The 12,500-nt window shown below is 42.6% G+C and overlaps 2 protein-coding genes across 3 annotated transcripts in view; one reads left to right on the forward strand and one right to left on the reverse strand.

The window, feature by feature from the left end:
• The window catches only part of Lsm11 (U6 snRNA-associated Sm-like protein LSm11), a 43,573-nt gene extending 37,922 nt beyond the window's left edge, over positions 1-5,651 (forward strand). The window contains exons 5-6 of the mRNA XM_080285029.1: positions 4,795-4,877; positions 5,409-5,651. Coding sequence (XP_080141155.1) covers positions 4,795-4,877; positions 5,409-5,645 — 320 coding nt within the window. The 3' untranslated portion in view covers positions 5,646-5,651. The remainder of the gene's footprint in view (positions 1-4,794; positions 4,878-5,408) is intronic.
• Positions 1-9,817, reverse strand: part of Eip74EF (Ecdysone-induced protein E74) — a 307,900-nt gene extending 298,083 nt beyond the window's left edge. For both annotated transcript variants that reach the window (XM_080283871.1, XM_080283862.1), the window contains exon 1: positions 9,768-9,817. The gene's annotated coding sequence lies outside the window, so the exon portion shown is untranslated. The remainder of the gene's footprint in view (positions 1-9,767) is intronic.
• Positions 9,818-12,500: the final 2,683 nt, after the last annotated feature.

A 12,500-nucleotide genomic window follows, 5' to 3' on the forward strand; every position in this document is an offset into this window, starting at 1 on the left:
TCCTCGATTCTCCTTCCCTTCCTTCTCATTTCCTCCCCTCCTTCTCCCCTTCCCCCTTTCCTTCCCTACCCCATTTTATCTGTTCTTTCTCATCCCTCCTGTTTTTGTTCTTCCATCTCTTCCTTCCTTCTTCCCTCTCCCTCCTTTCTCTTTCTTTCTCTTCCTCCTTTCTCTCCCTCCTCTCTTCTCCGTTCTTCCCCTCCTTCTCCCCTCTGTTCTATTCTTCTCTCCGTTCCCCTATTTTCATCCCCTCCTGCCCTCCCCTCCCCCTCCCTCCCGTTCCCCTCCTGTCTTCCCCTTCCCTCCCTCGATGGATATCAGGCCTTCAGGGACAGCTTAGGGCAAGGTGGGTCACAGGGAGGGAGGGAGGGAGGGAGGAAGGGAGGGGGTAAAGGTAGGGGGGCTGTGACAGGGGAAGGATAGAGAGAGGTAAGACAGGGAGGGAAGGAGGGGAGCTCTATAGGGGGAGGGGACTATGGCAGGGAAGGGAATATGAACTACTGTACAGTATGATAAGAGGGATGGATTTGGGAGGGGGAGGGGAAGGGGGACGCGATGGAGGACAGGGAGGGGAGGGGTGACAAGGGAGGATGGGGGAGGAGGGCTACGACAGAAAAGGGAGGGGAGGGGGGGCTATGACAGGGAGGGAGGGGCTATGACAGGGGCAGGTAGGTAGGGGGGGCAAGGGTTGACACACACACAAGACTTACGACAATGACGAAGATAAAGAAGAGCCTTGGACGCCTAAAAAAGGGCAGAGAGAAAGGGCAGAAAGGCTGAATAATGAATGGGGTAGGTTAAAAGGCGTGAATGATGAATAAGATTAGGGATGGATGGATGAATAAAGGCTGGATAACGATTAAGGATGAAGGAATGGATAGGACAGAAATAAGGGTGGGAAGTGTGATGGGTGAGAGAGAGAGAGAGAGAGAGAGAGAGAGTTAGAGTCTAGGTGGGGTAGATGTGGGTCAAGTTCACTGCCAGTAGGTCAAGGGATGCCACCCTGACCCAACCTACACCCACCCACCCACCCACCTAACTAACATACATATTCACCCTCCTAACTATTCATCCACCCACCTAAGTCATTCACCCACCTAACATACATATTCACCCTCCTAACACATTCATCAACCCACCTAACTCATTCACTCACCTGTCTCACCCACCTAACTAATATACTTATTCACCCTTCTAACACATTCATTTACCCACCCAACTCATTCACTCACCTGTCTCACCCACCTAACTCATTCACCCACCTAACTAACATACACATTCACCCTCCTAACACATTCATCCACCTACCTAACCCATCCACTCACCTGTTTCACCCACGTAACTCATTCACTCACCTGATATATTCACCTGCCTATCACATATACCTAACCTACCAATCTACCACTGTCCTACCTAACAAACTTACCCACATACCACACTCTCCCCTAATTTGCCCCCCCTAACTCACCTAACTTCCTGCCTGACTTACTCCACCTTTCTGACCTACCTAACTTCTGCCTGCCTTACCCTTCCAACTTACCCACCTACAACCTACCCATCTATTTCACAAACCTACCTGTCTCGCCTACCTATCTTACCCATTTATCTCACCCACTTAACACAGCCACATACCCACTGACCCACCTAACATCGCCCTTCTCCTTAACACACTTCCCCTAACCTTGACTCATCCACCTACCCACCACCCACCTACTAGCCACTGACAGGCTTATCTGATCCACCTACCTGACTCACCCACCTAGCTCTCCCAACCCACCTAACCTTTGGAACTCATCACCTCCATCTCAAACCTAACCTCACTCACCAATCACCAAGCAACCACCTCATTTTGACTCATAAATCACCTGACTCATAGTTACCCTTTTCTCATCATCATTTACTCACCTTGTTAATCCTTTCAACCTAAACATACACCCATCTAACCCACCCCACACACACATAGACCCACCACTAACTCACCTCTGACTTTTCCATTCACCCACCTAACTCATCACTAACCCACCCCTCACCCACCTCAAACCACCCATCTAACCTATCCCACCTCCCACCCCAACCCACCCACCCACACACAAACCCACCTCCCACTGCTACACTTCCCTCAACCCTCCCCCCATCCATCACCACCACTTACCCACCTTCCCCTGGTCCATTTAACCCCCTCCCTCTCTCCTTCCCCCTTACTGTGTGTGTGTGTGTGTGTGTGTGTGTTCCTGCTCAGTCATCTTACACTTTCCCTTCTCTGGATTACTACTTTCACTCCCTCGGTCACTCCCGTTGACTCCCTCCCTTCCTTACTGTCTCTTCTTTCCCTTCTCTCTCTCTCTCTCTCTCTCTCTCTCTCCTTATGTGCTCTGCTTTCCTTCCTCCCTCCTTCCCTTTGTGCTATATTTCCTTCCCGTCCTTCCTTTCTTGTCTCCTTCCCTTCCTTCGATCTTCCCCTTCTTGTCCCTCTTCCTCCTTCCCTCCTTCCTTTTTCACCTCCTGCTTCTCCCTCTCTTTTCTCTTTCCCTCTCGTCATTCCCCCTTCCTCCTTCCACTTATCAACTTCTCTCCACATCTCTCCCCCTCCTTCGCTCTCCTGTTTTCTCCCCTCCCTTATTCCCTCTTTAATTTCTCTCCCTCCTCTCTATTTTCTCTCCCCCATCTCTCTATTATCTCTCCCTCTGCTCTCTCCCATCCCTCCTGCTCTCTCCTTTAACTTCGCTATTCTTTCCCTCTCTCTAAATTTCCCTTCCTCCCACCTCCCCTCCTTCTCCTTTAATCTCTCTCTCTCTCTCTCTCTCTCTCTCTCTCTCTCTCTCTCTCTCTCTCTCTCTCTCTCTCTCTCTCTCTCTCTCTCAACAAGTCACAACTAGCATCTGTCAGTCCATCCACTTACCTGTCTAAAAATCTATCAGTTTGTCTTTCTCCCTAACTATCTGTCTATCTACTTATCAATCACCCACTCTTTTATTCCCCCCACAAGGAGCGTAGGAACCCGGAGCCAGGCTAGCTAGTCCAGAAATCAAGCTGGAGAGTCTTAATCCACTAAAACACCAGGCTGCCTTTTGGTTATGTGTTTACCACCCAAAGTAATGTTTTTTTCTGGCATACACGAAACCGTTTGGCCTGTCGCTCAGTGTACTCACCTGAAGGTTGCACTAAATCGAGTGAATGGATGGTGAACGCTCCCACCTATTAAAGTAAGGCTACAGAATGAAAACAAAAGGAAAAGGAAAACGACAGGAAAACAGATAAAGCCAGAAATAATATCCACTCAAATGAGGAACACACACACACACACACACACACACACACACACACACACACACACACACACACACACACACATCGAACACAAACTTCTATGGCTGTTCGCTTCAATTGCCAGAAAGTTTCGACGTAGTTTTAGTCAATGTTTTAGGCGTAATTGGTCCACGGTGGGTTTAAATGTTATTGGGGCTCAGGTGGGGGGTTTAAATGTCCAAGGGGATTTAATGTCCGCTGGGGTTTAAATGTCCACTGGGTTAAATGTCTTCAGGGTTTAAATGTCTGCTGGGTTTAAATGTCTTCAGGGTTTAAATGTCTGCTGGGTTTAAATGTCCAGAGTTTAAATGTCCATGGGGTTTAAATGTCTGCTGGTTTAAATGTCCGCAAAGTTTGATTTGGCTTCAGCACCCGTGAATTACGTCTCTCTCTCTCTCTCTCTCTCTCTCTCTCTCTCTCTCTCTCTCAAATTAGTAGTGATGAGCTAAATAAAACAAAACAAGGATGATCCACCTCTAAGTGTTAACCTTGTGTGTTGAGAGAGAGAGAGAGAGAGAGAGAGAGCAAGGTTAACTCTCTCGACCCTCTTCACTCTTTTTTTTCCCCTTTAATTTCCAACTCCTAATCTTTCAATTTAATTTTCATGCATGTCTCTCCTCATTTTCTTACTTCTGTCATTTTTCCTGTATTATTATTATTATTATTATTATTATTATTATTATTATTACCCTGTCTTTTTATTGACCTTTTGTTTCTTAGACTTTCATTTTCTCTATTTGCTTACTTTCTCTCTTTCTTTACCCTTCAATTTGCTCTTTAATTTGGTGATTTTTACACTTGTGTTATTTTTCTTGTGTTATTGCCATTTTTTTAACCTAACGTCTAGGTTTTGTGTCATCCCCCCCTCCCTCCCTCCCTCCCTCTCTCTCTCTCTCTCTCTCTCTCTGCCATTTTTACCTTGTTACATGTATGTTTTGTGTGACATTCTCTCTCTCTCTCTCTCTCTCTCTCTCTCTCTCTCTCTCTCTCTCTCTCTCTCTCACCCAATCTGTTTCTCCACTGACCTATCACACCCATCCTCACCTGACCTTCACAAACCCACCTTCCCTAACCTATTCCCTGTTCATTTTAACTTGGCCTAAATTCACTCTCTCATCCCTGAATTTTTAACAAGAGATTTAACACTGGAATATACTGCTAGTCACGAAGAAGTGCTATGGAAGAAGAGCCAGAGTATTGTCCTATTCTGGCAGTGAGCTGGAACTAGGGATTAACAGTAGAATATCTTGCTAGTCACGAAGAAGTGGTACGGAAGGGGCGGTTGTAGGAAAGGGGTTGAGAATCGTCTGAGGTTAAGATGAAGGAAATGTATAAACGGGATGATGGGTTTACGTCCTTCCAGTCCACCTCGAGCTGGAGAAACACACACACACACACACACACACACACACACACACACACACACACACACACACACACACACTAACCTTCACCGTTAATCACCTGGCTCTTTCTCCCCCTCTACAGGTGACGTGAGCAACTACGTAAGCGTGGCTGACCTAAGCATTCGTGACATCCCTACCGACTCCTGTAGCACCGACGATGATGATGATGATGATGATGATGGTGATGGGAGAGGAGTGAAAGGTCCAGGAAAGGAAGAAAGGGGTGCTGGAATAAGTGTATGGCATGCTAGACGGAAGGAAGGGCGCTCTGGAAAAGACCCAGGGAGTACTGGAAAGAAGGAAGGGCGATCTGGAAAAGACCTAGGAAGTGCTGGAAGGGAAGGAAAAAGGCCTGGAAAGAAGGGCAAGGGGTCTGGAACGGAGTCGGAGTGGACTGGAAAGGACCTGTGGGGTAAAAAGAGCCAGACTGGGAAAGGGGGAGGCACTGGAAGAGGACGTGGAACCTGGAAGAGTGGAGACCAGCCCGAAATCTCCTACCCTGTTATTTTTGACCACCCTGGAACGAGCGAGGCCAGGGACGGTAGGAGGCTTCTGCTGGGCGTAAGAAGTAAGGTGAAGGAGACTGAAGTAGAGGACGAAGGAAGGACGAAGGGGAAAGGAAGAGGAAGGAGGAGTACAACGGGAACCACGACGAAAGAGGAAAAGAGGAAGGACGAAGAGACGACCAGAAAGGAGGGAAAGAAAACGGAGCGCATGGAAACAGGCGAGACTGAGGAAGAAGGAGGACTAACCAAGAGGACGAAGGGAGAGGACAAAACCAAAGAAGCCCCGGAGGAGGAAGAGGAGCTGGAGGAAGGCGAGATAAGGAAGAGGAAGAGGGGGAAGAAGACGAGAGAGATCAGGCGTCGTCACGTTAACCAGCTGTTTGTGCGTGGAGAGAATGTGGTGCTGATAACAGTCCTGAGGCCATGAGATAAACGACCCAGTGAAAGTAAACAAAATTGGGAAGGCAGTGACGACGGGGTGAAAGTGTAAACAAGTAGATGAACAAAAATAACGAAGCAGAAATAAGTGAGTAAAAAAAGGAGTAGAAATTAATAGGTAAATGAGAAATAAGAAAGGAAAAATGGACAGGTAGATGAGAAATAAACAAGGAAAAATGGACAGGTAGATAAGAAATAAACAAGGAAAAATGGACAGGTAGATGAGAAATAAACAAGGAAAAATGGACAGGTAGATGAGAAATAAACAAGGAAAAATGGACAGGTAGATAAGAAATAAACAAGGAAAAATGGACAGGTAGATAAGAAATAAACAAGGAAAAATGGACAGGTAGATGAGAAATAAACAAGGAAAAATGGACAGGTAGATGAGAAATAAACAAGGAAAAATGGACAGGTACAGTAGATGAGAAATAAACAAGGAAAAATGGACAGGTAGATGAGGAATAAACAAGGAAAAATGGACAGGTAGATGAGAAATAAACAAGGAAAAATGGACAGGTAGATGAGAAATAAACAAGGAAAAATGGACAGGTAGATGAGAAATAAACAAGGAAAAACAAACATAAGGAAATAACATGGAAAAATAAACAATAAGGAAATAACAAGGAAAACAGACAAGTAAATAAGGAAAAACAAACAAGAAAATGAGAAGGTAACAAAGAAAAACAAAGAAATAAAGAATAACTGAGTAAACAAGTAAATAAAGAAATAACTGTAAATGGAAGCAGCGAGACAGCAAACAATAAAAACAATAACTAAAACATAAATAAAGGAAGTAAGAAATAATGTGGAAATACAGTAAACAAGTAAAGCAAAAACTGACAGAAAGGGAAGAGAAAATGAAGACAATAATAAAGCCAAATAAAACAAAAACAATAAAGAAAGCAACCAGGGGCCCCTCAGATATGAAAGAAAATTAAAGACGATGCCATTAAGATAAAGGAAAATAACTGAGGCTAATGACAAATAAAGAAAATCGAAGAAAATAAAGATAATGAAGAAAAATATTGGTGTGAAATTAAAACCGCAACACATAAATAAATAAAATGAGAGTAACAAATAAAATAATAAAGAGTAACAAATAAATAAATAAATAAATAACGTAATAAAGAGTAACAAATAAAGTATGAGTAACAAAATAATAATCAATAAAATATGGGTAATAAAGAAAGCGTAACAAATAAGCAATAGTCAATAAGGTAAGTGTAATAAATAAGGTAAGAGTAACAAATAAAGTTAATAAATAAAGTAAGAGTAACAATTAAGTAAAAGTAACAGTAATGAGGCGAGTGTAGCCAGAAATCATAAAGCAGTGAAAGTTAACGATACAATAATAGACAAAAATAAAGACAAACCAAACAAAATAATGAAATATAAGACTTAAAAAATAAATAAAGTATTGAGATCGACAAAAAATATCTATCTAATTAAGGAGCAAGAGAAAGAACAGATAGATAAATTTTAAATGAATAACCACATCAGTCCCACACTCAAAATTAATATTCATGAAGAAAAAATAAATAAAAAAAAAATTATCATTATAATCCAAACATAAATAAAACGAGACTGTCACCAATTAAGAAACAGACTCCAAAGGAACAACAGAAGCTACTGTTAATTATCCAGCCACAGAACTAATAATAATAATAATAATAATGATAATAATAGCAGCAGTAGCAGTGATGATGATGATGATAATAATAATAATAATAATAATAATAATAAATACATAAATAAATAAGCAGATGAAAAAACAGAAAAACACGACAAAAAAATGGCAGAAAAAAATCCCATCAAACATTATAAACAGAATGTGAGCTCAAACACATTTCAATTTAATCTTAGCCAGCTCAGACCAAGGACCCCATTGAAAAACAAGGCGCATGGTGTTGGGTGTTAAGGGAGGGAAGCCTCATCCAAAGCTCCCTAAATCTTTCACAACCTTCACGAAGTTCCCCCAGTACTTCATCCCAAACGCGGTCAAAGCTCCGACTTATCCTGGATTCCTATGCAAAGTTTTATGCTCGTCGGTCAAAGAAAGCTCCCTAACACCTCTCCCTTAGGGCTTTATTTTGCCTATTACACCTTGTTATCTTCTGTCACTTAAAGTATTCTGATACTACCACAAAAAAATACATACGAATTTTTAACCACCACCCGTATCCAAAAAAAATAAATCGCTAAGGAAGAAGTGCTAGGGAACCTTAAGGGACGAGAGTACGCACCTGAGGCAATGAAAAGGTGAAGGGAATTTGGCGTGAGGTGTATTTTGGCGGTATGGTGCTCCGCGAAAGAGCTGCGTCTGCTTTAATGCATGCACAGTGTTTGCAATATTGAAAGGCCGACCACCACAGCTACACAACGCTAAAGTAAAGCTAGTATTTCCAAAGTAAAGCTAGTATTTCGTTTCCCAGGAAGTTTATTATCTTTACCTTGCAGTATTGAAAGGACAACCACCACATCTACACATCGCTAAGGTAAAGCCATTAAGTTCTTTTTACTCTAACTTTACCCAACTTTAATTTTACACCAATGCCACCACCTGAAGAAGTCCCTCACCAGCAAGGCAAGAAGCTTCAACAAAGGAGTATTATTTTATTTTATTTTTTTTAGTCTCCCCTGTAGAAAGAAAAGCACAAGTTACGCTATGATGTGTATCGATAAGTTTGTCTGTGTATCCAGGGTGTGCCTTGTATTAATTTTTTGGATGTGTTGGTGTATCGTGTTAATTTATCGGTTGTGTTGTCTGAATAAATGGTTCATGAAGTGTTAGTGTGTTTTACTTGAATTCCGCAAAAGTTATGACGATGTTAAGTTACGGATATTGCTCGCCTGATGATGAGGAGGAAGAGAAGGAGAATGATGACGAGGAAGAGGAGAAGGATGATGAGGAGGAGAAGTAGGAGGTGAATGATGATGATGAGGAGGAGGAGGAGATAAAGAATGAGTGATGATGATAAAAAGGAAGAGGAGAATGATGACGATGATGATGTGCAGAAGAAGGAGAATGATGATGATGATGAGGAGGAGGAGGAGAATGAGAATGATGATGATGATGATGAAAAGGGGGAGGAGAGGACGAAGACGAAGAAAAAGAAGATTGGAGAAGATAATGATACAGGAGAAGGAGACGAAGAAGATGATGGAGGAGGAGGTGATGAAGAGGAAGAAAATGAAGATGGAATAGGAGGAGGAGGAGAGGAAGAAAAAGAAGATGGATGAAGAAGGAAGAGGAGGGGGAGAAGGAAGAGGAAGAGGGGGAGGAGGAGAGGAAGAAAAAGAAGATGGATGAAGAAGGAAGAAGAGGTGGAGAAGGAAGGGGAAGAGGGGGAGGAGGAGACGAATACAAAGAAGATGGATGAAGAAGGAAGAGGAGAGGAAGGAAGAAGAGGAAGAGGAGGAGGAGGAGGAGGAGAGGAAGGAGAAGATGTGCTATATGTATCCTTAATTCTAACACGTGGCGTATAATCTTCTGGTCTTTCGTTTTGCCCTCGTCTTGTATTCATTGGTTCACTCTCTCTCTCTCTCTCTCTCTCTCTCTCTCTCTCTCTCTCTCTCTCTCTCTCTCTCTACGGTATGCATGTTTGTTATTTATTTTTTCCATCATACCAAAATCTTTATATCTTTTTTACTGTCCTTCCTCTTTAAATCTATCTACCCCCTCTCTATGTGTTTATCTATCCATCTATGTACTGCATCTCTCTGTCCATCTATCTATCTATCTATCCATCCATCCAAATATCTACCTAGCCATCCATCTATGTAGTATCTTTCTGTTCGTCTATATACCTATTTATCAAACCATCCACCCATATCTCTGTCTATCTGTCTACCTATCTATCCATCCATCCATCCACATACCTATCAATCTATCTATCTATGCATCCATCCATCCATCCATCCACATATCTACCTATCCATTCATCCGCCCGTCCACCCATCTATATCTATCTATTTATCTATCTGTCCTTCCCCTTCCTATCCCCTCACACTTCCCTCTCCCTCCGCCAATACCAAACATGATATATACGAGTTCCCAAACAACAGAAAAACACGAGAAAAAAACAAAAACAAAGAAAAAACACCTTACCTTCAAGAGAGAGAACCAGGTGAAGGCCTTTGGCTGCTTCCTGTCACTTCCTGAAACAAACACAAAAACAAACATGGCTTTAGCATTGTTTATTACACACACACACACACACACACACACACACACACACACACACACACACACATGTAAACAAACACGACTTTACAATCACGCAGGTAAACAGATAAAACTTTTGCACGACACGGTAGTTTGACACACGTAAATACATAAACAAACACATAAACAAGACTCTTCCATCACACAGTATTATCTATCCATCTGTCTATCCATCTATCTATCTATCTACCTACAGTAAACATCAAAACAATTAGGCAGACAAGCTTTTACACTGACATAGGTAAACAATCTACACTGCAGCTTTAGGGTTTTGTCTGTCCTGGGCAAAAAAAGGAAGTACAGAATGAAGAACAAGTATTTAGAATAACATATCGCTGTTTATCCTGGAAAAAAAAACAAGCAGAACAAACTACAAACAACATCCCTTTCATCACACACCTTTAATCTAGGCACAAAGTCAAACGAAATTACTATACTCTTTTTACTCTAACTTGGCCTAAATTTGCCATCCCTACATCTTCAATGCTAAGTTGTAACATGAGATGAACACTAGAATTTTATGCTAGTCATGAAGAAGTGCTGTGGAAAGGATGTAGAGGCGTAGCACTGTCTTTCTCTGCCACTGAGCTACGTGAAATAAGCTGCAAAAGGACGAAAATCTGGGCCAAGTTAAGGTGAAAATACCATAACAGTGCATTTTGAGTAAAAAACAAAAAACAGCAATGACATCAACTTGCACACTGCACCTTTGTTTATCATTCTGGGTAAATAAACAAAAAACAGTATCACAAACACAAACTTCAGCATCGCATTTCTGCTTATCATTCTCAGTAAACAACAACAACAACAAAAGCGAGACTATCAGCTTATGCCATAAAAACCTTCACGCTCAGAAAAATTTGCATACATTAGCTGGATATGTCATTTTCCTGCTTGTCAGAATCTTTAACACACACACACACATACAGTATAAACACACACACACATACAGTATAAACACACACACACACACAAACACCCACGCACACACATACACACACAATCACTGCCCTCTCCAACCTCATCACACACACACACACACACACACACACACACACACAAACACAAACACATACATACAGATAAACAATCACTAGAATTCTCCAACCTTCACATACACACACACACATACACACACACACACACACACACACACACACACACACACACACACACAGGCCTATCAACACAAGCACGGTATTCATGACAGGGGATGACAAGCTAATGAGCACGTGGGTTTGTTTTGATCACGTGGCCCGCCCGAGAACAGCTGATCGCGTGACGTCACATGTCAACAAACAGGGAGGCTGAGTCGGCAGAGGAAGAGGGAGTATACTGAGAAAAGAGAGACAGGATGAAAGCGAGATTGATAAAAGATATAGACTGATAGACAAACAGAGAGATAGAGGGAAAGGTAGATAGATAGATTTTGACATACTGACAAACAGACAGAAGGGAGGAGATGGAAGGAAGAAAGAAGTGAGTGAAAGAATAACAGAGGCAAATGTAGGAAGGAAAGAGAAATGAAGAAATACAGGAAAATAAACACGAGGAAAGATGGATAGGAGGGGAAAAGTGCTGGAGGGGGGGGGGGCGGTGGAGACGAGGTGAAGTGGAGGAATGTGGAAGAGAAAATGGAGATACAATAGGTGAGGTGGAGGAATGTGGGAGGGAGGGAGGGAGAAGGATGGAGGGATGAAAGACGCAAGAGGGAGGGGAGGAGTACAAGGAAGTGGACAGAAAGATAAGAGAAGAAAAATGAGAGAGACGAGGGAGGAAAAACAAGGAGGAAGGGAAGGAGAGGAAGGGAGGGAGGGAAGGAGAGGGAAAGGATGAAAAGAGAGGGATGGTAGAAGTGAGGAAAGACACGCACAAGTAGGGAGGCAGAGGAGGACAAAAAATTAGGGAAGAAGGCCGAAGAGAAGATAAGGAGAGACTGAGAGAAAGAGGAAGGAGACAGATGGAGGAAGAAGGAGAGAGAAGGAGAAGGAGGGAGGAAAGAAAGAAAAAAAGAGACAGGGAGGAACTGAGGTACAAACACAGGCGAGGCAAGAGTAATGAGGTGAAGGTGTCTGTCTGTTTGTCTCTGTTTTCTCTACACTTCCTTCTTCCTCTTCGCTCCTTACTTCCTTCCTTCCTACTTCCTCTTATCTCCTGTCCTTCCTTATTTCTTTCCTCCTTCCTCCTTCCTTTTACCTCCTTTCCTTCCTTCCTACTTATTATGTGTTTGTTTTTCTCCACTTCCTCCTCTACTCTTTCCTTCCTTCTTTCTCTCCTATTTATCCCTTCTTTTTCTCCTTTTCTCTTCCTTCTCTTTCTCCCCTTCTCCTCCTTCCTTCTCTCTTTTTTCTTACTTCTTTCTGTTTTCCCTACTTTCTTCCTTCATTCGTATTTTAATTGTTCTTTGAGATCTCCCCGGTTTCCATGTTCTCTCTCTCTCTCTCTCTCTCTCTCTCTCTCTCTCTCTCTCTCTCTCTCTCTCTCTCTCTCTCTCTCACACACACACACACACACACACACACACACACACACACATACTACCCCAGTTTTTCTTCCATATCTCATCCACCTGTTGATTTCTCTCTCTCTCTCTCTCTCTCTCTCTCTCTCTCTCTC

Source organism: Coenobita brevimanus, chromosome 13 (genome assembly GCF_032717465.1).
Source record: "Coenobita brevimanus isolate Jiangsu-jjx chromosome 13, ASM3271746v2, whole genome shotgun sequence".
NCBI lineage: Eukaryota > Metazoa > Arthropoda > Malacostraca > Decapoda > Coenobitidae > Coenobita > Coenobita brevimanus.